We start from the raw sequence: 24,185 nt of genomic DNA on the forward strand, positions 1-24,185 counted from the left end.
TTCTAGTTCAGTTCTAGTTCAGTTCTACTTCAGTTCTAGTTCAGTTCTAGTTCAGTTCTAGTTCAGTTCTAGTTCAGTTCTTGTTCAGTTCTAGTTCAGTTCTAGTTCGGTTTTTACAGTTTGAATAGTATGAAGTGTAAGATTTTTATTCTATTAACTCTATTTTTCATGGTAAGTTATTTCATCAATTGCATCAAATTTAAATTAAATTAGGAAATTTTCCTTTTAATTTGATGGTGTTTGTAAAGTACATTTAAGAATGGTTGATTTTTGTATTCGGACATTTCCCAAATAATTTGATTGTGTTATTCACAATGAAATATTTAAACTTTACTAATTAACATTGTTATTTTTTTTATTTTAATTTTCATATTTCTTCATTTAAATAAATCTCCCTCGCATCTCATTTTATTTAAGTTGACAGGCAGTCAACCTTATCTATATTTTATCATATTATAAACTGGGATTTAAATAAAATTTATTTCCTTAAGTAATACCAACGTATATATGGAGAGATAAATATGGTGTTAAAAATGTTCTTAGATAAAGAAGACAATTAAATGTTTTGTAATAAATGTTTTCTTTTTTAAAATGTTTACAATTATGCATGAGAATTTAATAAAAAAAGACAAAATTCCTTGGCCTACATACGAAAGTTATTTAGAATAATTTAGTTTAAATAAAAATCTAGAAAAGTCGTAAAAAAAAGTAAAATATTTTTTTTTAATTTCTTCAAACAGAAAAACATTTCCAAATTTTTTTTTTTGGAAATTAAATAGAATATTAAGAATTTTATTTAAAAAAGTTTAATTATATGAAAAGGGGAGTGTTCAAAAAAATTTTTTTCCTGAATTTTCAGAAATTTTCTATAAAAATAAAAAAATTTCGGAAATTTTGTACAAAAAATTGAAATTTTCCGAAATTTTGTACAAAAAATAAAATTTTTCGAAAATTTTGTATAAAAATAAAAATGTTCTGGAATTTTTTTAAAAAAAGGAATTATTTGAAAATTTTCTATAAAAAAATTAATTTTCTAATTTTTTTTTTTTAAAAGGAATTTTTCGAATATTTTCTATAAAAAACAAATCGAAAATATTCCATAAAAAGAGAATTTTTCAAAAAAAATGTTAAAGAGAGAATTTTTCAAAAATTTTCATTAAAAACTAGAATTTTGCGTAAGTTTTCTATAAAAAACAAAATTTTCTATAAAAAAAAAGAATTTTTACAAAAATTTTCTATAAAAATAGCAATTTTCCGAAAATTTTCTATAAAAAGAGGAATTTTATGAAAATTTTTATTAAAAAAGATAAATTTTCCAAAAATTTTTTATAAAAAGAGAAATTTTTCAAAAAATGTTCATAAAAAATTTTAAGAAAAAAATCATAAAAAGTGAAATTAAAAAAAAAATCATAAAAAAGAGAAATTTTTAAAAATCCAAAAATTTTTTTATAGAAAAAAATTTGATAATTTTTTATAAAAAGAGACTTTTGCAATTTTTTTGCAATATTCCGAGAATTTTTCAAAAATTTTCTATAAAAAAAAAGAAATTTTTCAAAAATTTTCTATAAAAAAAAGAAAATTAAAAAGAGAAATTTTGTAGAAATTTTTCGAAAATTTTTTATAAAAAGAGACATTTACAACAAAATAAAAATTTTGTATAAAAATAAAAATGTTCTGAAAATTTTCTATATAAAAAGGAATTTTTTGAAAATTTTCTATAAAAAGAGAAATTTTTTGAAAATTATTTATAAAAAGAGAAATTTTTGGAAAATTATTTATAAAAAAGGAATTTTTTGAAAATTTACTATAAAAAACAAATCGAATATATTCTAGAGAGAGATTTCAGAAAATTTTTGATAAAAGAGAATTTTTTCAAAAAATTTTATAAAAAAGATTTTTCTATAATTTTTTTTCTATAAAAAAGGAGAAATTTACAAAAGTTTTCTATAAACCGAAAAATTTTTTCGAAAATTATAAAAATAGAATTTTTCAAAAAATTTTCTATAAAAAGGGAAATTTTTTTTCTATAAAAAGAGAATTATCCGAAAATTTGCTATAGAAAAGGATTTTTATGAAATTTTTTTATATAAATGAATTTTAGAAAATTTTTAATAAAAAGAAAAATTTTCCGAAAAATTTTTTATAAAAAAGGAAAATTTAAAAAAATGAAAATTTAAAAAAAAAGAGAAATTTAAAAAAAATTCATAAAAAGATAAAAAATCCATAAAAGTGAAATTCTATAAAAAAAATAATTTTTAAAAATTTTCTATAAAAAAGAGACAATTAGAAAAAATTAAAATTTTCCGAGAATTTTTCCAAAAATTTTCTATAAAAAGACAATTTTTTTAAATTTTCTATAAAAAGACAATTTTTTTAAATTTTCTATAAAAAGACAATTTTTTTTAAATTTTCTATAAAAAGACAAATTTTTTTAAATTTTCTATAAAAAAGAGAAGTTTTTCAAAAATTTTTTATTTTTTTTTTTTCTTTTCTGTTTTTTCTTTTGAAAATTTAAAAATTTTCTATATAAAAAAGAAAAATTGTTAAAAATCCAAAAAATTTTTTTATAAAAATAAAATTTTTCGAAAAATTTACTATAAAAATAGACTTTTTCCGTAAAATTTGCATAAATATAGAAAATTTACTTAAAAAAAAAGAAATTTACCAAAAATTTTTTATAAAAATATGAATTTTTTGAAATATTCCCATAAAAACAGACATTTTTCATAAAAAGAAAAAGTTTTTTCCGAACATTTTATATTCATATTGAATAAAGAGAATTTTTCCAAAAATTTCTACAAAGAAAGAGATAATTTTCTCTAGAAGGGAATATTTTAATAAAATTTTTCATTTTAAAAACAAATATTAAATTCTTTAATAGCCTTTACATGTTTGTTTCAAAAATAACGGTATTTTACAACAAAAGCCTCTTTTTACTCATAATAATACAACTATGCCTTCACCTTACCAAAAAAAATACAACCCTGTCTGCGTGAGGTGAATATATGTATAGGAGAAAACTGACAATCAGCTGTTTACTTTTTTTCTTTCTGGGACAGACCGACGATTTTTTTTAACATACACCTGCGAAATTATAAATTTTTTTCCTAAATATCGAGAAAAATATAATAAATTAATTAGAAAAAATGTCTTTCTTGGCGCGAGGATTAAGCCTGATGGCGCGCCAACCCATTCTCATTAATAATTTAACAAGTAATTGACTAATTTCATTGATAATTAACTAAAATTAACATGTGTTTTACTTTTGTTCATGTTAGATTCCATGAGAGCATTAAGTGTTACGCCACGCTTTTGTCAACAAGCCAAATTGGTTACACAGGATATAGCACCCGTAAAGGCAGTTACCAAGGAGGAACAGGAGAAATGTGAACAAGTGTTTAGTAAGGTTAATGAACAATTAGCTAAAAAGGAGGAGGGTCGCTTGTTTGCTGTTGTCCACTTGTGCGGCAAACAATTTAAAGTGACAGCCGGTGATATTATTTTGGTCGAAGGCTATTGGCCACCCACCATAGGTGATGAAATACGTTTGGAAAAGGTATTATTGGCAGGCGCCAAAGATTTCACCTTAATTGGTGCACCTTTATTGGAACCCGGTTTGGTGGATGTTAAAGCTACTATTATTGAAAAAACCTTAACACACACTAAGACTCATTTCAAAAAGAAGCGTAGAAAGCAATATTTACGCATTAATTTTCAAAGATCACCCAATACCATGATACGTATCAATTCCATAGAGGTGTTGCGCAAGGTGAATGAACCCAGTAAACAGCCTTTGAATGAAAATCGTATCTTTTAAGTGTTGTCTGGTTGGTTGAGTAAGAAATAAGTGGAACATTAAATAATTTCTTGTGCTAAAACATTTATTTTGTTATAATTTTTATTTCTATAAGAGATTGATTAATGAAAGCTTAATATTAGTTATTTTATCTTTGTGTATATTGGATATATATTGCACTTGAAATGTTAAAAAAATTAAAAAAATAATAAATATTTAAAAATAGAAACCAAAATGGCAAAAATATGAGAACTTTCGGGGGGAGGGGACAAACAAATCATAACCAAAAAAGTTTCTATAAAAATTTTGAAAAATTTCTATAAAAAACGAAAAAAAATCAAAAACTTTTGTAAAAAAAAAAGAAAACCTAAACAATAAATAACAAATAAATAAATTTACGTTTGTATGCATTTCTAATGCATATCTCTTTGATGCTCTTCCAGCTGAACAAGTTTAACAAATGTCCTCTCACAGTGGCGACACACAAAACAAGGCGGTTTACATTTAGCCCTACGCACATGAGCCTCATAACGAGCTTTCTGACGAAAATTATAACCACATTGTAAACAACTAAAACCCTCAAGACTATGTGTCGTTTTAATATGAACATTTAAACTTTGTAAATCCATAAACGATTTACCACAGGCATCACATTGATATAGAGTGGTTAGTGATTCAATTTTTTCCTCATCATCAATATGATGTGTTTGTTTTATGTGCATACGCAAGGCGTAGGCATCTACGTAACCCTTACCACATTCTGGTATATTACATTTATAGGGCATTTCACCCATTTTGTGTACGGATAGTAAATGTTTTTGTAAATGGCAATTTTTAATGAAAGTCTTACCGCATTCTGGACACACAAAATCACGTTTCTTGGGCTGTTGTTCGTGTATGGTGGCTATGTGTTCCTGCAGCGATTGATTCTTTATAAAGGGTTTGGCATCACATTGGGAACAGCGAAAAATTGCCGGCCTTTCAATGCCATGCACCGTAGTGAGATGGGTAACGGCATAAGAGGCGACATTCGATTCAAATTCATGGCACAATTCACAGCGAAAATAGAAATTTGGTATGGCTCGATGATAGGATTTGGGTTTACGTTTGCGTACTACACCAGCGCCGCCTATTAGTTTGAGTGGTTCCTTGACGGGATAATTGCGTATTTTACGTTTTAAATATTGTTCACGACTACGCACAAAGGATTTCTTAGGTCGGGAGGTTTTAAAATGACTTTGGTATAATAAAGCGGCAGGATTTTCTTCTTCGGTGTTTAACAGCTCTTGTTCTTGCTGTGCCAGTGGTTCAATTGCTTTTAAACGTGACCTCTTTTTACGTACCTTTTTTTCTTTACACTCCGTTTTATTAACATTGTTGTTATCATTATTTTTGGCTTTCGTTTTAGGTGAATCGGGCAGAGTTGTTTCCAATATAGATTCTACCAGCATTTCAGGTTCAACATAGTAATGTTGTATAAAGTTTTCCGTCTCCTCTGGTGGTTCACTTAAATCTATTTCCTTTTTACACTCCGACGCCAACAGCCATCCCTCACTTTGCTGTATATCACTTTTAGACGTATCCTTGTCTTCTAGCAACAATTGTTTTCTTTGGTTTGCTAGCAATTTATGTGATTCCTGGCATTTTTGTATGATATTATCGGCCCGTATAATGGCCTCAGCACATTCGCGACATATTAAAGCCTGTGGTTCATCGAACGATGAAATCTAATAAATATTTTGCATAAATATTGATTTTTCCTCATTAATATCACAATTATTATAACATTATCATCATCCACTTACCACTACACCGCAAATATTTTCTATGACACTGGGCAAATACTTCTGCTGGACATGCAAATACAGAGAAGTATTGCTGGATTTTGTTTGTAAACAAATGCGACAATAGTTAAATAACTCCGTCATATTGAGATTGTCTCCCTCAGGCCATTGATTTTTATTTATTTATTGTTATTAATTAATTAAAACATTATTTTAATTGATCTTAAACTTTAAAGTGGAGCAAAAAAAACTTTTTTTGTTTAAGGCGGCCAGATAGGAAAAAAATTCTAATTAGAAGTTTTTTTATGTATAGTTGGGCAACTCTAGTAAAAGTTGTTTACGCTGAAAGTGAGTAGCCAGATGTATATTAATGGCAAAATGCCGGTATTTTCAGGTATTTCTTGTATAAATAAAGAAAAATAATAAAAAGTTAAAAAACAACATTTTTTTATAATAAAATTTTAAAAATTTTTAAATTTAAACATAACTTTTTGAAATTTTTCTATAAAAAATAAGAAATTTTGAAACTTTCAAAAAGAAAAATATTAAATTTCTACAAAAAGAGAAATTTAACAAAATGTTCGACTTTTTTATTTAATTAAAAGACGAATTTTCGACTTTAAGTATTTTATTAATAATCGACTTTTTGACTATTTTCGGATTCTTTCGATTTTTTCGAATATTTTTATACTGTTATTGACTTTTTTCCCTTTTTTAAAATTTTTGACTATATTTGACTTTTCTACTATTTTCGAGTTTTTGACTTTTTCGACTTTCCGACATTATTCGACTTTCTGACTAGGGTTCTATAGTTGAAACGAAAAGTCGACTTTTTCCGACCAGAGTTAAAAATTTATAAAGTTGCCAGAAGCGTAAATTTATAATGTTGCCATTTAACATTATATTGTTATTTATTATTATTATTATTAATAAAAAAAATTTTTATTTATATTTTTTCTATTCGTTGCAATTTTTTCTATTTGTTGCAATCGATTGTTCGATTATTCGAAAGTCGATTTATAGAACCCTAGAATGGACCGGGAGATTTTCGATAAGAGCAAAAGAATTGTCTATATAAAAAAATCTGAAAATTTTCCATAAAAAATATAAGTTTTACTACAATTTTATGAAAAATATTGTTAGGAATATCAATTCTGTAAATGGTGCATTTAAAAAATGTGTTAAAGGACTATTTCTCAAGAATACATTCTTTTAAAAGAATGCTAAATAAAACCATATGGCAGCATAGGTTAAACAATTCCAATTGGATAAAACTTCAAATTGATATTTTAATGCTACAAGTGATTTAACAGCTGTTTTAAATTTCAATTTTTCTGTTAATAAGTAAGATTTAAATTTCTCAAAAAAAAATAAACAAAATATAAAAACGTTTATTAAAACAATTAATATCAGTGTACACTTAATAAGGTAGCCTCGTCCGCACAGCTGATCATCAGCTTTTACAATCTTATCTGTCAAAATTCTTGTTTGTTTACATAGAAAAAAAATCGCAAAAGGTGTAAAAATTTTAAAAAGTGAAGAAAATTATGGTTTTAAAGGAGTTTTCTAGGACAATCGTGATTAAATGTCTTTGTTATCCTTCTCTCTTGATAAAAAAAGAAAATCTTTAGCTCCGGCATACGTTCCAAATCAGTTTCAACTATTTTTAACACGACCAATCACTTTTCACAAAAAACACGTTTAATTCGGAAAATTGGTCTTCCCAATAGATATAGTTATGATTTTCAGACATTCCACGTTTAATTAATATAATATATTAATATTAATAGTTAAAAATTTAAATAATTGCTAAAAACTCATATTTTTATTGTGTTTATTTGTTGCTTTTTCATTTTACACACACAGCTTTTTTTGACAGATGGGATTATTCTACAATAACAAATCGCCTGTTGTTTTTGTATTGTTGTATTTGTTGTAGCGACGAGGCTACCTTATTAAGTGTACACTGATTAATATATAATACACTGTTAAGCTTTTATCACCTGTAAATATGACATTAACCTAGTGGCAACATTATTTACATTCAAGTTAAATGTCAACAAAAAAAGCAAAAAAAAACCCGGAATTCTTGTTGTTGTTTATTGCTCACATTTTTTTTTTTTGTTTTGCCTTGGTGTGCGCCGGTGCTTGATACATTTCTGCGCTGTTTAACCAATTTAGTGTATTCCTAATGAATGTTCTGGAAGGGCAGAAGTATTGTTAAGATAAAAAATAGTGAAAAATTTTTAGTTGGTGCGTATATTGCCAGTGTATGTGTGTGTTTGTGTGAAGAAAAAATTTTTCCACTGTTAAAGGGATAAAAAAATAGTTTTTTTTTAAAGAAATTTTTAATAATTTTTTTCGTTTATTTAAATTGGGCATTATTATAATAAATAAATAAAACAATGGCTAAATAAATAATGAACGGTTTTGTTTATAAATTACCACCAGCAAATGTGCCCGAAGAAGTTAAGTGTGAACAAAAAGATTTGCAAGGATATTTGGAACTAGAAGTGAGTCTTATAAATTTCATAACCAATACAATAGAAACAAACAGTGGAAAATTACCAGAACATAAAATAATAAGTGTAAAGGGTATAAAAGAAAAAGCTAAAAAGCAGAATACTAATGACACACCTTTAAATGGTATAATAATTAATAATAAAAATAGTGCAAGTGTTAATGAAAAACATAAAGAAATAGGCTCTACTACTAAAGACAGCAGCAAAGATATAGTGGGAAACGTTAAACACTATCATACACTAGACAATATACAGGTGAAAATTGTTTGGTGTGGGGAACGTAAGGAAGACGCCGCCAATCTAAATATCAGCTGTAACCAAAACCAAACGATAAAGCAGGAGCCGCAAACGCATAAGGAATATTGTAAATTGTATAATAGCAAAAGAAAATACAATCAACAACATTTTAAAAGGCAACAACAGAACGACCACAACCAGTCAAAAGAAAAACAAGCCAATAATAGACAACATTTGCCATTGTCTGCCAATAATAAATTGCGGTACCGTATTTGTACGAGTGGCGCGCTATTCTTAGAATACTTGAGTTCTTGCAAACCCATTGAAATTATTGTCACTGCTTCTACGACTAGTGGCAGTTGTTCGACAGCAGCTAAACCCCTGGGACAGGCACAATTGCGTTTGCCTTTGGTGTTGTTGAAAAAATTCAAACATAACATTGTCAAAGGTCATAATTTTGCCTATAAAACTAAAGTGTATACGTTGTATAAGACCAATCAAGAAACACTTGATAATAAACTTGTAAAATCGGGTGAAATACAATTGATTTTTAAAATGTTATTTGCTCCCACGGCAGCCGCTTCTGCTACTGCGGTAGCAGCTGCACAACCTGGAGAACATCATCTACATAATAATCATTGTCACCATCATCATCGTCATCATCATTTGGTGGGGGGCAAAGCCAATCATCAGATGCCCGAAGATGTTCAAGGTAGGTTTAACATTGATTTTTTTATGCTTTTTACTTTTTTTCTTTTTTATATTTTATAACAAATTCTCTTTTTTGTTTTGTTCTGTTTTTGCGGCTTGTTTATGCCGGTTAGTTTTCTTTTTTTTGAAACAATTATGCAATATAAACCAGTTTATATTAAAAGTTTTTTATTTACTTGTTTTTTTTACATATACTTTTGCTGTTTTCAACACTATTGCACTTTTGCAACAAATACACAAACAATTTAAGTAATAAATAAAAAAAGAGTGTGCTCTCATTGTTCTCAAAAAAGAAAAGATCATAGAATGAAGGAAAGTGAAAATAAACAATGCACTTGCTAGTAATGTAGTTGCCATATTACTATATAACAATTTAACGACTTGGAAACAAAGTTTAAAAAGTAGCTTTTTTTTAATTCAGCATTTACGCTTAAGATTTGTATATTCAAATCAAAATATCTTAAGTTTTAGGTGTCATGTCATATTGAAATTTAAATTGCAATTACATAATATAATTTTCTATTAAATTTTATAAAAATATATAAAAATTAAACTTTGTAAAATATTTTGTAATAAAATTATAAATTTTTATTTATTAAGGAAATTTTTGATAATATTCTTTAAAAAGGGAAATTTAAAACTTTTCCTTACACCTATAAGTTTATTGAACTTTTTCTTCTAAAAATTTTATTACAAAAAAAAAAAGTTACAATAAAATAATTTTCCTCCCTATAACAATCTAATTAATTTCATCATAAAGTACTTTCAAAGAAAAAAAAAACATTTATATTTAGAATTCGTCATAGGTATACAGATTTTGTATACACAATTTATTTTTATCTAAATAGTTTGTTGATTTTTCGCTATTTTGTGTTATTTTTTGTATTTTTTTTGTCATTTACTTCATTTATTTCGGTTACGTTTGTTTTTTGTTTTCGCCAAACACAGAAAACTTTCCATTGATTTTTTTCGAAATGTTGAAAAATTAAATAAAAAACAAAACTGTTTTCTTTTAAACAAAAAGTAAACACAAGCCACAAAGAAGAACATAATGAAACAAACAAAAATAATTGCAAAAGTGTGCAAAAGTAGGAAACCCTCTGGTCTATAAATTAGAAGACACACAGGCCCCATAAACTATAAATGATGTACAAACATTTGCTTAATATATAAATGATTTCATTACGTTTTTGTTTCTTTTCAAATATAGCTGCAATATATTTTTATATAAAGATTTAAAAATTGTTGCAATATTGTTAATATTTGTTAGTCTAGTGACTAGACTCTAGCTTATAGTCTAGTCTATTATATAGTCTGTAGTCTAGTCTATAGTCTAATGTATAATATAGTCTAGCCTATAGTCTAATTTATAGTCAAGTCTATAGTGATGTCTATAGTCTAGTCTATAGTCTAGTCTATAGTCTAGTCTATAGTCTAGTTTATAGTCTAGTTTATAATCTAGTCTATAGTCTAGTCTATAGTCTAGTCTATAGTCTAGTCTTTAGTCTAGTCTATAGTCTAGTCTATAGTCTAGTTTGTAGTCTAGCCTATAGTCTAGTCTATAATCTAGTCTATAGTCTAGTCTTTAATCTAGTCTTTAATCTAGTCTATAGTCTAGTCTATTGTATAGTCTAGCCAATAGTGTAGTCCAAAGTCTATAGTCTAGTCTATAGTCAAGTATATACTCTAGTCTATAGCCTATTCTATAGTCTAGTCTATAGTCTAGTCTATAATTTAGTTTATAATCTAGTCTATAGTCTAGTCTATAGTCTAGTCAATAGTCTAGTCAATAGTCTAGTTTATATTCTAGTCTATAGTCTGGTGTATAGTCTAGTCTATAGTCTAGTCTATAGTCTAGTCTATAGTCTTGTGTATAGTCTAGTCTATAGTCTAGTCTATAGTCTAGTCTATATTCTAGTCTATAGTCTTGTCTATAGTCTAGTCTATATTCTAGTCTATAGTCTAGTCTATAGTCTAGTCTATAGTCTAGTCTATAGTCTAGTCTTTAGTCTAGCCTATAGTCTAGTCTATAATTTAGTTTATAGTCTAGTCTATAGTCTATAATTTTGTTTATAATCTAGTCTATAGTCTGGTCTATAATTTAGTTTATAGTCTAATCTATAGTCTAGTCTATAGTATATTCTATAGTCCAGTTTTTAGTCAAGTCTATAGTCTAGTCTATAGTCTAGTCTATAGTCTAGTCTATAGTCTAGTCTATAGTGTAGTCTATAGTGTAGTCTATAGTCTAGACGATAGTCTAGTCTATAGTCTAGTCTATAGTCTAGTCTATAGTCTAGACGATAGTCTAGTCTATAGTCTAGTCTATAGTCTAGTCTATAGTCTAGTCTATAGTCTAGTCTATAGTCTAGTCTATGGTCTAAAGTCTAGTCTATGGTCTATAGTCTAGTCTATATTCTAGTCTATAGTCTAGTCCATAGTCTAGTCTATAGTCTAGTCTATAGTCTAGTCTATAGTCTATTCTATAGTCTAGCCTATAGTTTAGTCTTTAATCTAGTCTATAGTCTATAGCCTAGGCTATTGTATAGTCTATAGTCTAGTCTATAGCCTAGTCTATTGTATAGTCTAGTTGATAGTCTATAGTCTATTCTATAGTCTAGCCTATAGTCTAGTCTTTAATCTAGTCTATAGCCTAGTCTATTGTATAATCTATAGACTAGACTATAGCCTATAGTCTATTGTATAGCCTATTCCTATATTCTATATTCTAGTCTATAGTCTACATTTTAGTCTATAGTCTTGTCTAGTCTATAGTCTAGTCTAGTTTATAGTCCATAGTCTATTCTATTCTATAGTATATTATCTATTTGTTTTACATAATTTTTAACATGAATCATTTTACTAAAACAAAAACAATCCTATTTGCTGCTATAACTTATCTAATCAATTATGATCACAACAGACGCTTCAACTTAATAGTCATAGAGAAACAAGCAAACAAATATAAATCAAATTTATTATTTTAGACCAAATATTTTTATAAAAAGATTTTTGTAGATTAACCATTTTTGCCGAAAAATGATGTCTATTATAAATTATACAATATCAAAAATATCAACCAAAATATCACAATGGGAATAATAATTAAACAATTTACAAAGAATTCCTTCATTCTCCTCTAGTATTTAAATTTTGTTTACTCATATGTTTATTTGCATTAAATCTTTTAAATGTTCAATATAATTATAAATTTTATATCCACATATTTTTTCCATATTTACCATTTAAATTTTAAATTATTCCTCTTTTAGAAATAATAGTCATGTGTTTACCGGCTGATATAGTTTTTTTTTTTTCATTTTGTTTTTGTTTCTTTTTTCTTTAGTTGAAACGAACAAAAAAAAAACTAAAGAGGCACGTTAACAAAACATAAAAATGAGTGTAATTTTTGTCATTGGCCTTCATAAAGTTTTGTTTATATGAAAAAAAAGAAAACTAAATCTCTTAGTTTTCGCGCTAAACTATTGTTATGTTGTGTAGAATAGCAGATAAGTAAAGTAATGGATTCTTTAAGTCTAGTTAAGAGAAATGTCTCTATCTATCTATCTATCTATCTATCTATCTATCTATCTATCTATCTATCTATCTATCTATCTATCTATCTATCTATCTATCTATCTATCTATCTATCTATCTATCTATCTATCTATCTATCTATCTATCTATCTATCTATCTATCTATCTATCTATCTATCTATCTATCTATCTATCTATCTATCTATCTATCTATCTATCTATCTATCTATCTATCTATCTATCTATCTATCTATCTATCCATCTATCTCTCTGTCTGTCTGTCTATCTGTCTGTCTGTCTGTCTGTCTATCTATCTATCTATATATCTAACATTCCAATCCCTGTTTGATGAGGATTAAGAGGATGAAATATATTTCTCTTAAATCAATATGTTTTGCCACCAAGAGTATGACAATTTATGAGAAATTTTACTTCCTTGGTTCGCGCCATTGAACGTATTATTTTAATTATAATAAAAAACATTAAAATAATACTAATTATTGCAAAATTTGAAATGGATTACATTAAACAAATAGAAATCATTAAAAAGGTTAAACCATAGTGTGAATGCAATACATTATTACATCGGTTATGAATATGATTTTGCAAAAATCCTTGTTTCCTCTATTCTTCTACAATGTGCTTTTAGTCTTTGTCATTCTAAAATATGCTAAATTTTAAAAACATTACAAACATTTGCTATTTTAAAATATATTAATCATATTGTAATATAAAAAATTGTATTGCAAACGAAATAAATCTTTTCGTAGAAAGTGTATATAATCAATATTAATTATGATGCGCCTGGTAGCAGAATAATAATGAAACAAAACGGAAAAAATAATAAGTATATGTTTGTGGCGTCATATATCAAGATGTTATTTGTATGTTTTTTTTTTTTTATATACAAATCTTATCGATTCTTTTGTTAAATTCATACATATTCTTATTTATATAGTGTATAACATCTTTTAGGTACAAACAAATGGTGATGAGTATATACTCCCAGCTTTTTGTTTGTTATTTTGCTAAACAGAAAAAAGTGGAAAAAATACAAAAATAAGCAAAATTTGCATAATAGCAACAGAGTACCCTTTTCATTTGAAAATTACTTTTTACTGTAGCTTAACAGTAAATAAACACATTTATAAACATATTTTCACTAACACTTAGTTGTAGCAGAAGTTTGAAAGACCTTTAAAAAGCAAATACTGTGCAGTATGACAGACAGAAAGACAGACAGTTAGATAGATAGATAGACAGACAGACACACAGATAGACAGACAGACAGACAGACAGATAGATAGATAGATAGATAGATAGATAGATAGATAGATAGGCAGAATAGTTAACACATTCAAATTTAGTACAAATATCTAAAAATTCTAAATACGAAATGTAAACATTGCAAATTATATGAGTTTTGTTGTCTACTTTTGAACATTAAACTATAAAGAGATTATGCACATTTTTTATTATTATGAAATCATAACAAACTTTTTTTACTAAATCAACAGTTTTTTTTTAGTTGACTTTAGGTGAAAATATAAATTCTAAGATTAGGATTAAGTAATAATTATCTGACACTTTGAACTAACGTAAAGATTGCAGGAGGAAGCATTTAAAAAATTAATTAAGACGAAAAACATAACAAGAAATGCAAACTTTTGTTTAGAAAAGTTTCCGTAACTTCGAGAATAATATGGAGAAATAAGCTCAGTTCTACTTTTTAACTGAAAGGAAGCTAGAACATTATGAATAAATATACAGAAGAAAAGAATAGTATAATTGAATTAAAGTTTGATGGTTGTTCACTTCTAGTTTAGTTCTAGTTTATAACTAGTTCAGTTCCAGTTTAGTTCTAGTTCAGTTCTAGTTCAAGTTCAGTTCTAGTTCAAGTTCAGTTCTAGTTCAGTTTTAGTTCTAGTTCAAGTTCAGTTCTTGTTCAGTTCGAGTTCAGTTCTAGTTCAGTTCGAGTTCAGTTCTAGTTCTGTTCTAGTTCTGTTCTAGTTCTGTTCTAGTTCTGTTCTAGTTCTGTTCTAGTTCTGTTCTAGTTCTGTTCTAGTTCTGTTCTAGTTCTGTTCTAGTTCTGTTCTAGTTCTGTTCTAGTTCTGTTCTAGTTCTGTTCTAGTTCTGTTCTAGTTCTGTTCTAGTTCTGTTCTAGTTCTGTTCTAGTTCTGTTCTAGTTCTGTTCTAGTTCTGTTCTAGTTCTGTTCTAGTTCTGTTCTAGTTCTATTCTAGTTCTGTTCTAGTTCTGTTCTAGTTCTGTTCTAGTCCTTTTCTAGTTCTGTTCTAGTTCTGTTTTAGTTCTGTTCTAGTTCTATTCTAGTTTTGTTCTAGTTTTGTTCTAGTTCTGTTATAGTTCTGTTTTAGTTCTGCTCTAGTTCTGTTCTGTTCTAGTTCTATTCTAGTTCTATTCTAGTTCTGTTCTAGTTCTGTTTTAGTTCTGTTCTAGTTCTGTTCTAGTTCTGTTCTAGTTCTGTTCTAGTTCTAGTTCTGTTCTAGTTCTGTTCTAGTTCTGTTCTAGTTCTGTTCTAGTTCTGTTCTAGTTCTGTTCTAGTTCTTTTCTAGTTCTGTTCTAGTTCTGTTCTAGTTCTGTTCTAGTTCTGTTCTAGTTCTGTTCTAGTTCTGTTCTAGTTCTGTTCTAGTTCTGTTCTAGTTCTGTTCTAGTTCTGTTCTAGTTCTGTTCTAGTTCTGTTCTGGTTCTGTTCTAGTTCTGTTCTAGTTCTGTTCTTGTTCTGTTCTAGTTCTGTTCAAGTTCTATTCTAGTTTTGTTTTAGTTTTGTTCTAGTTCTATTCTAGTTCTGTTTTATTTCTGTTCTAGTTCAGTTCTACTTCTATTCTAGTTCTGTTTTAGTTCTGTTCTTGTTCTATTCTAGTTTTGTTCCGGTTTTATTCTAGTTCCGTACTAGTTCTGTTCTAGTTCTGTTCTACTTCTATTCTAATTCTGTTTTAGTTCTGTTCTAGTTCTGTTTTAGTTCTATTCTAGTTTTGTTCTATTCTAGTTTTGTTCTAGTTTTCTTCTAGTTTTGTTTTGTTTTAGTTCTGTTGTAGTTCTGTTCTAGTTCAATTCTTATTCAGTTCTATTTCTGTTCTAAATCTTTTTTTGTCTGTTTTGTTATTCCAAAGTTAAAAAAAGGATTCAGTGTTAAACACTCGTAACATTTTCTTTATCAAAGAAAATACGTCAATACTTTCACATCACAAGATTTTCTCTCATCAGCACGCGCTAACAACGAGGTCTTTGACTAGGGATCTACATTTTTATATGTGTTCATAACTTAAAATACGTCTTGGTACCAAGTAGACTCTGAACTGGCGATTACTTATTAGTTATATGTAGTAAGAGATTTTAAAATAAAGGTTTGATTAAAAAATTATTTTATTTAGTCTTATCTTTAAAACAAAATCTTTGTTACTTAGTATTTAGCTAAGTTGTGCTTAATTTGTAAACTGAAAATAAAACAGAGACTTAAAAAATTATATAGATTTTTTTTTTATTTTTTTTTTAATTTATACCACAAAACAAGTAACAATAAGAGATAATAGAAATGATTCTGTTATATATATAGTATATATAGTGTATATGTATGATGATGATGTAGCCGGAAAAAGAAGGGAAATATTTGTATGTATATATAGAAAACGATTTAGAGATTAAAATTTGCGATCAATGGACAGACGAGTACGAGTACGATGTGTACGATTAAAAATGAATGAATTGTGGGGAAATTTTACTCTATATGTATGGTCCACAATTGGCAAAATAACAATTGTTTTCGTGTACACTTTGCACAGAACAGACGTAGATTCTTAGAATACTTTTTGTAGCGGGTAAGAAAGGATATTTATATAAAACACGGACATCCTTTAGAAGACATAGCGCAGAATTGTAATTAAAATAATATCGAAACTTTTAACTATAACATTTAAATGTTTTATTTTTTTGTTAATATTATAATAATTTTGTTTTTTTCTTTTTCTCTAATTTAAGGTGACATCCCTAAACGTTTAACTTCACAGACAAAATCTGAAGAGATTGTGGAAGCCATGAAGAAATTAGATGCTAAACTGGTGGCCTATTTGGCTGGGGAAACTGATATCACTTCAAAACTTACCAACTGTGAGGAAGAGAACGAAGTCAATTTAAATTTGGAAAATCAAAGTTTTACCAATAATTTAGAGGACTTGTTGCCTGCTACAAAATTCAATATCTTCAAATCGATTAATAGCATTAAATTGGAAATGGAGGCATTGACTCTGCAGCCAGAGGGTACTAAATGCATGCATTTATTACAAAATGAAATTGAACCCATTTTTACCGTGGAATGTCAACTTTCTAATGAGTTGATTAAGCAAGTGCCACGCCATGATATGTTCCATATAATGCAATTCGAATCGGAGAAATTTCAATCATTAACCCAGTGTACACGCTTTGGCCAACAGGCAGAACGTGCTGTTAAACTAGCTATCGATCAGGAGTTAAGTGATGAGAACGCCAATGAAACTGTAGTGGATTTTGGTCGCATACATTTTACTGTATGGTGGCGTGAACCGGGCACCTGCCTTAATGAAATGTTAGGCATGGGTGTCTTGGAAATCAATGATCTTTACAATGCCTCACTGCTGGAACAGTGTAAACGCATTGAAATCCAAAGACGTGGCAAAAGTTTGGCCTGTCTTTATTTTAAAATCAAACTACAACGTGATGGCATGAATACAACAGCAGCAGAAATCAAACGTGAATTGTTTTTGCCTCAGCAATTGTCTTCGTCGGATAGTGATAGTGAGAAAACCCCAGCTACTGATAAGAAACAACAGCAACAGACAGCACAATGTGGTATAAATACTGCCGTCGCCGCAGCTGCCGCCACCAGCAGCAGCAGCAAACTCAGTGCTACCGATAAAGGTGAATATGCTGAGAATTTCTTGTATCTTAAAAATACCAAAGTACAATGACTAAGATTTAATTTATCCCCACAAATAATAACTATCACTATGTTAATATTACTGCAAGAAGATAATCTTAAAGTTTGTTCTCTTTCTCTTAAAATATTGGTTAAACTTTATAATTTAATTTTACTCAATGGGTTTATGTTTTGGATTCTAATAAATATTGTTTGTATTGCAAACGACGACACAAACAACCAAAAAACAAAAACAAAATTTCAACATTTTCTTTGTTTTATTATTTCATCATTTCATTATGAAATTCATTTCATTACATTAAATTTCAAAACCAGAAAAGAAAAAAAACCAAATTTATTTTTCATTCGTCTTCTCTCGCTCTTAATTATAATTGTCATTAATTAAAACTGCACTCTACAATTTATTTGTTGCCAAATGTGTCAACGATTAATTTCTTCTCTCATTTTATTTTATTGCTTTGCACTTTTTTTCTAAATTGCAAAATTTTGCTTAGAAACATTTTTTTTTAATCACTTCAATTATTATTTTCAGAAGATTTTCTTTGAAATTTGAACACATTCTGAAATAGACATAGAAACCATAGTTCAATGGTTTTATTTTGAGGTCACTGGCTTTGTAAAAATATTTTTTAACATGCTTTGGATCTTCGAGTGAACTAGAACGAAACTAAAACTGATACAGAACTGGACTAGAACTGAACGAAAACTGAACTAGAACTGAACTAGAACTGATCTAGAACTGAACTAGAACTGAACTAGAACTGAACTAGAACTGAACTAGAACTGAACTAGAACTGAACTAGAACTGAACTAGAACTGAACTAGAACTGAACTAGAACTGAACTACAACTAAACTACAACTGAACTAGAACTGAACTAGAACAAAACTAGAACAGAACTAGAACAAAACTAGAACTGAACTCGATCTGAACTGGATCTGAACTACAACTGAACTAGAAACAAACTAGAAACGAACTAGAAATGAACTATGACTAAACTAGAACAGAACTAGAACCGAACTAGAACTGAACAGAACTTATATTGTACTAAAACTGAAATAGAAGAGAACTAGAACCGAGCCCGAACTGAACTTAAACTGAACTGGAACTGAAATAGAACGAAACTAGGATAGAACTAGAACAGAACTAGAACCGAACTAGAACCGAACTAGAACCGAACTAGAACCGAACTAGAACCGAACTAGAACCGAACTAGAACAGAACTAGAACAGAACTAGAACAGAACTGGAACATAACTAGAACTGAACTAGAACTGAACTAGAACCGAACTAGAACCGAACTAGAACCGAACTAGAACCGAACTAGAACCGAACTAGAACCGAACTAGAACATAACTAGAACAGAACTAGAACAGAACTGGAACATAACTAGAACAGAACTTGAACAAAACTCGATCTGAACTGGATCTGAACTACAACTGAACTAGAACTGAACTAGAACTGAACTAGAACAGAACTAGAACTAAACTAGAACTGAACTAGAACTGAACTAGAACTGAACTAGAACTGAACTATAACCGAACTAGAACAGAAATAGAACAGAACTAGAACAGAACTTGAACAAAACTCGATCTGAACTGGATCTGAACTACAACAGAACTAGAACTGAACTGGAACTGAACTAGAACATAACTAGAAACAAACTAGAACGTAACTAAAAACGAAACATAACTAGAACAGAACTGGAACAGAACAAGAACATAACTAGAACCTAACTAGAACTGAACTAGAATTTAACTAGAACAGAACTAGTACTGATCCACAACAAACAGAGAACTGAACTAGAACTGAACTAAAACTGAACTAGAACTGAACTAGAACTGAACTAAAACTGAACTAGAACTCAACTAGAACTGAACTAAAATTGAACTAGAACTGAAGCAGAACTAGAGCTGAACTAGAACTGAACTAGAACTGAACTTGAACTAGAACTGAACTAGAACTGAACTAGAACTGAACTAGAACTGAACTAGAACTGAACTAGAACTGAACTAGAACTGAACTAGAACTGAACTAGAACTGAACTAGAACTGAACTAGAACTGAACTAGAACTGAACTAGAACTGAACTAGAACTGAACTAGAACTGAACTAGAACTGAACTAGAACTGAACTAGAACTGAACTAGAACTGAACTAGAACTGAACTAGAACTGAATTAGAACTGAACTAGAACTGAACTAGAACTGAACTAGAACTGAACTAGAACTGAGCTAGAATTGAACTAGAACTGAACTAGAACTGAACCAGAACTGAACTAGAACTGAACTAGAACTTAACTAGAACTGAACTAGAATTGTACTAGAACTGAACTAGAACTGAACTGGAACTGAACTAGAACTGGACTATAACTGAACTAAAACTGAACTAAAACTGAACTAGAAATAAACTAGAACTGAACTAGAACTGAACTAGAACAGAACTAGAACAGAACTAGAACAGAACTAGAACAGAACTAGAACAGAACTAGAACAGAACTAGAACATAACTAGAACATAACTAGAACAGAACTAGAAAGAAAACTAAAAGAAAACTAAAAGAAAACTGTACAAGAACTTTTACTATTGTCCTTACTTGCGTCTTCCTAAATAAAACAGTTGATTTGTCAATTTAGAGAATCTTCTAATTCTAAGACATTATAGCATTGAATATTTGTTCTTGTTCTTTTGACATCTTCAATAGTTGGAAAGTGTCTTTATGTATCTAATGAACTTAAAAGAAGCATTTTAAACTTTTTATATGAAATTTAAAATTACTTCCCTTTTTCAGCCTCTGCACAAAATAATAATGTTAAATTTGAAACCACAAATTTTGATGATGAAACCTCTAAGATACGCTTACTCAAAGGTTTTATAAGTGCCAATGAAACAAGAAACTTAGAAATCTCCCAACAACCACAGACATTTTTAGTATGTCGACGCTTCTGGTTGGATGAACCGGCCACCGCAAAAGCCGATACAACTTGCAAATTTAATTATCAAGAGGTTGGAAATCTGAAAAACCAACCGGAATAACAAATTGTTATTAAATATTTTTTTCTATACTTCAGCAATTTTCCGTTATTAACGATGATAAGTTTTTACAAAGTGTCGACAAACAGTATTTACACTTGGAGCTGTGGCAGCGCATGAGTTGTGATGATGGCAATGGTAATCCGGAAGAAAATGCTCAACCTGTAGGTGTGGTGCGCATGCCTTTGCATCAGTTTTTTATAGCATACCGGGATGCAGCCATTACCAATCATTTGTGCAAGGGAAAGGTGAGTTTGGGGTCGAAAATGTAAATCGAAAGTTTTCTTTGAATTAATAAACGTTTTTTTACAGCTTCCTGTTATCTCCATTGATGCTTGGGCTCCCATAATAAATTGCCAAACTGGCTTGAATGTAGGAGAAATTAAATGCCTATTGGCAGTGGGTAGTGATGAACAAATAAAAAATCTTAAAGAATCTAGAGGCTTACAGGCTAACACAACTTTTTCAGAGAGTTTATTAGCAGATAAGGATTTTATAACCAAATTACAACCCTTACAAATACCAACCAGTTCTAAGGTTCCCCAACCAACAAAACAAACTCCACCAACTAGCAGTGGTTCCCCTTTGACAGCGGCAAAAATTAAGAAAACTTCTGATCTCTTGGATATGTTACAAAAAGTCCTTATGACCTCTCCAGCAACTGCCGGCGACTGTCAACCTCCTAGGACTGCCACAGCAACTGCGACTACAGTCGATACTAAACCATCCAGTGTGACAGCCTCGACTTTAACTCCTCTAAAGCCCACAAATGTTAAACTTTTCCGATTCTCTTTGGAAATACAAAAAGCCATTGGTCTACCTTTGAATCCAGCTTCTAAAGCTAAAAAAGGTTATTCCAAGCGTAATGCTTCCAAGCGTTTTCCACCCAATGAAGCTCCTAGTTGTTATGTTACATTCCAAGCCGATGAGGGTCAATATCCCACATATAAATCACATGAGGGTATGGTTTTTGCCACTAATATTGTAGAGAAATCAACTCATCCGCAGTGGCAGCAACGTTTTCGTCTAGCTGCTTCCATAGATTATTTGAAAATTGTAAGTATTTCTGGTAACGGCAATAATGGAATAGAATGTGGACTAGAGCGGGACTAGACTATAGAGTAGATTAGAGACTAGACTATACTATCTAGACTAGACTATAGACTAGACTATAGACTAGAGTAGAGACAAGACTATAGACTAGACTATAGACTGAACTAGAACTGAACTAGAACTGAACTAGAACTGAACTAAAACTGAACTAGAACTGAACTAGAACTGAACTAGAACTGAACTAGAACTGAACTAGAACTGAACTAGAACTGAACTAGAACTGAACTAGAACTGAACTAGAACTGAACTAGAACTGAACTAGAACTGAATTAGTACTGAACTAGTACTGAACTAGAACTGAACTAGATAGATAGATAGATAGATAGATAGATAGATAGATAGATAGATAGATAGATAGATAGATAGATAGATAGATAGATAGATAGATAGATATATAGATAGATAGATATAACTAGAACTGAACTAGAACTGAACTAGAACTGAACTAGAACTGAACTAGAACTGAACTAGAACTGAACTAGAACTGAACTAGAACTGAACTAGAACTGAACTAGAACTGAACTAGAACTGAACTAGAACTGAACTAGAACTGAACTAGAACTGAACTAGAACTGAACTAGAACTAGAACTGAACTAGAACTGAACTAGAACTGAACTAGAACTGAACTAGAACTGAACTAGAACTGAACTAGAACTGAACTAGAACTGAACTAGAACTGAACTAGAACTGACTAGAACTGAACTAGAACTGAACTAGAACTGAACTAGAACTAGAACTGAACTAGAACTGAACTAGAACTGAACTAGAACTGAACTAGAACTGAACTAGAACTGAACTAGAACTGAACTAGAACTGAACTAGAACTGAATTAGTACTGAACTAGTACTGAACTAGAACTGAACTAGATAGATAGATAGATAGATAGATAGATAGATAGATAGATAGATAGATAGATAGATAGATAGATAGATAGATAGATAGATAGATATATATAGATAGATAGATATATAGATAGATAGATAGATAGATAGATAGATAGATAGATAGATAGATAGATAGATAGATAGATAGATAGATAGATAGATAGATAGATAGATAGATAGATAGATAGATAGATAGATAGATAAGATAGATAGATAGATAGATAGATAGATAGATAGATAGATAGATAGATAGATAGATAGATAGATAGATAGATAGATAGATAGATAGATAGATAAATGGATAAAGGAATTTAATCTATTTTGTTTACCTCTTACTTCATTCCAGCCCCAAAAACTCTTCATTTTAAAAGTGTTGAAAAAATCTTCACTCGATATGGCTCAAGGTCGCCAACAACCCACACCCATGGAAGATGCCATCATAGGTTTAACAGCTCTCGATCTAAGTGCATTCACCAGAGGTCTACACATTGCGGGCACCTTTAATATAGTCGATTTTAATGGACGTATTAATGGTCAATTGTTGGTGCGTTGTCAACCATTAGAGGATATAACACCAGCCATAAAAGCAGGCAACACAACATCAACGGCAACGGTAGCAGCAACTGCAACAGCATCATCTGCAGCAGGAGCATCAGTGGATTCTGTTATCGATCAATTTGAACAAACTTTAGATTTAACGCATTTAAATCTAGGACAAGCTATAAAACGCAAATTTACCGAATTGGAAGGTATATCACAGCGTTTAAGAGCACGTCTGGGTGATGTTACCGGCGCCGAGTTAAATAAAAATTTCGATTTACAGTCCTTAAATGACTGGCAGCCGATGGAAAACGATGCAAATGATGAGTTTGATGAATTTGAGCATGATCTCAATACTACTCCGCTAGATGAAGAAGATACCATACAAGAGAAGAATAAAGAAATGGATGAACAAAAACTTAAGGATAACAAATATCAAGGGAAAACAGAAAGTGATGGCAATGAAAATAGTGAATAGTGTTTGTGGTTACGACATACCTTTGTTGTTTGTCATCTCTGCACATTATTTATAATTAGTTTTTTCTTAATTCTTATAAACAACACCCACAACCACAACTACTACTACTATTATTATTATTATCCCTTACATTATCAATATATTAATATGAAACCGTATTCATAGCACTTTTATAATAGTAATTATTATTATAATAATGGCTTTTATATTTTAGTAAACGAGTTTAATTCATTATTATTATTATTATGACAAAAAGACTCGTTATTTATTATTTCCTATTAAAAAAAAAGATAACTTCCTTTTAGTTACTGTCTTTTAGTGCTTAAGCCTAGTATATGTTGGTTACAAATTTTATAGTCAACTGAAATGTGAAGAATTTAATTCGACAAGTGATTTATAGTTAAAGAAGAAAACTATTTTTTAAGATTTTCTTTGAATTTCCTTTTTTTTATTATTTTCTTAATTTTAAGTTGAATGAACTAAATTAAGCTTTTAAATTAAACTTAGTTTGTTTAATGGTACTTAATTGAATTTTTTTTTTATTTTTTCAAATTATTATTAAAATAATTTAGTCATTAGTATTATTAAAACAAATATGCGTATAAAGTAATTTATCAGTTTACTTTTTG

The 24,185-nt window shown here is 29.2% G+C and overlaps 3 protein-coding genes across 3 annotated transcripts; 2 read left to right on the forward strand and 1 right to left on the reverse strand.

Annotated features, from left to right (window-relative positions):
- Positions 1-3,041: 3,041 nt before the first annotated feature.
- Positions 3,042-4,031, forward strand: LOC111686083 (39S ribosomal protein L21, mitochondrial). Its single transcript, XM_023448385.2, has 2 exons — positions 3,042-3,213; positions 3,279-4,031. The coding sequence occupies exons 1-2, from the start codon at positions 3,147-3,149 to the stop codon at positions 3,815-3,817; spliced, it is 606 nt and encodes a 201-aa protein (XP_023304153.1). The 5' UTR covers positions 3,042-3,146; the 3' UTR covers positions 3,818-4,031.
- On the reverse strand, positions 3,864-5,864 carry LOC111686082 (zinc finger protein 226-like). Its single transcript, XM_023448384.2, has 2 exons — positions 5,602-5,864; positions 3,864-5,523 (listed from the first exon to the last, which is right to left on the reverse strand). The coding sequence occupies exons 1-2, from the start codon at positions 5,722-5,724 to the stop codon at positions 4,210-4,212; spliced, it is 1,437 nt and encodes a 478-aa protein (XP_023304152.2). The 5' UTR covers positions 5,725-5,864; the 3' UTR covers positions 3,864-4,209.
- A 1,846-nt stretch (positions 5,865-7,710) lies between these two features.
- LOC111686079 lies at positions 7,711-24,060 on the forward strand. Its single transcript, XM_023448379.2, has 6 exons — positions 7,711-9,051; positions 16,579-17,493; positions 20,299-20,513; positions 20,579-20,788; positions 20,853-21,596; positions 22,885-24,060. Exons 1-6 carry the CDS (start codon positions 8,001-8,003, stop codon positions 23,554-23,556), a joined length of 3,807 nt encoding a protein of 1,268 aa, XP_023304147.2. The 5' UTR covers positions 7,711-8,000; the 3' UTR covers positions 23,557-24,060.
- Positions 24,061-24,185: the final 125 nt, after the last annotated feature.

This window comes from Lucilia cuprina, chromosome 5, assembly GCF_022045245.1.
Source record: "Lucilia cuprina isolate Lc7/37 chromosome 5, ASM2204524v1, whole genome shotgun sequence".
Classification (NCBI taxonomy): Eukaryota; Metazoa; Arthropoda; class Insecta; order Diptera; family Calliphoridae; genus Lucilia; species Lucilia cuprina.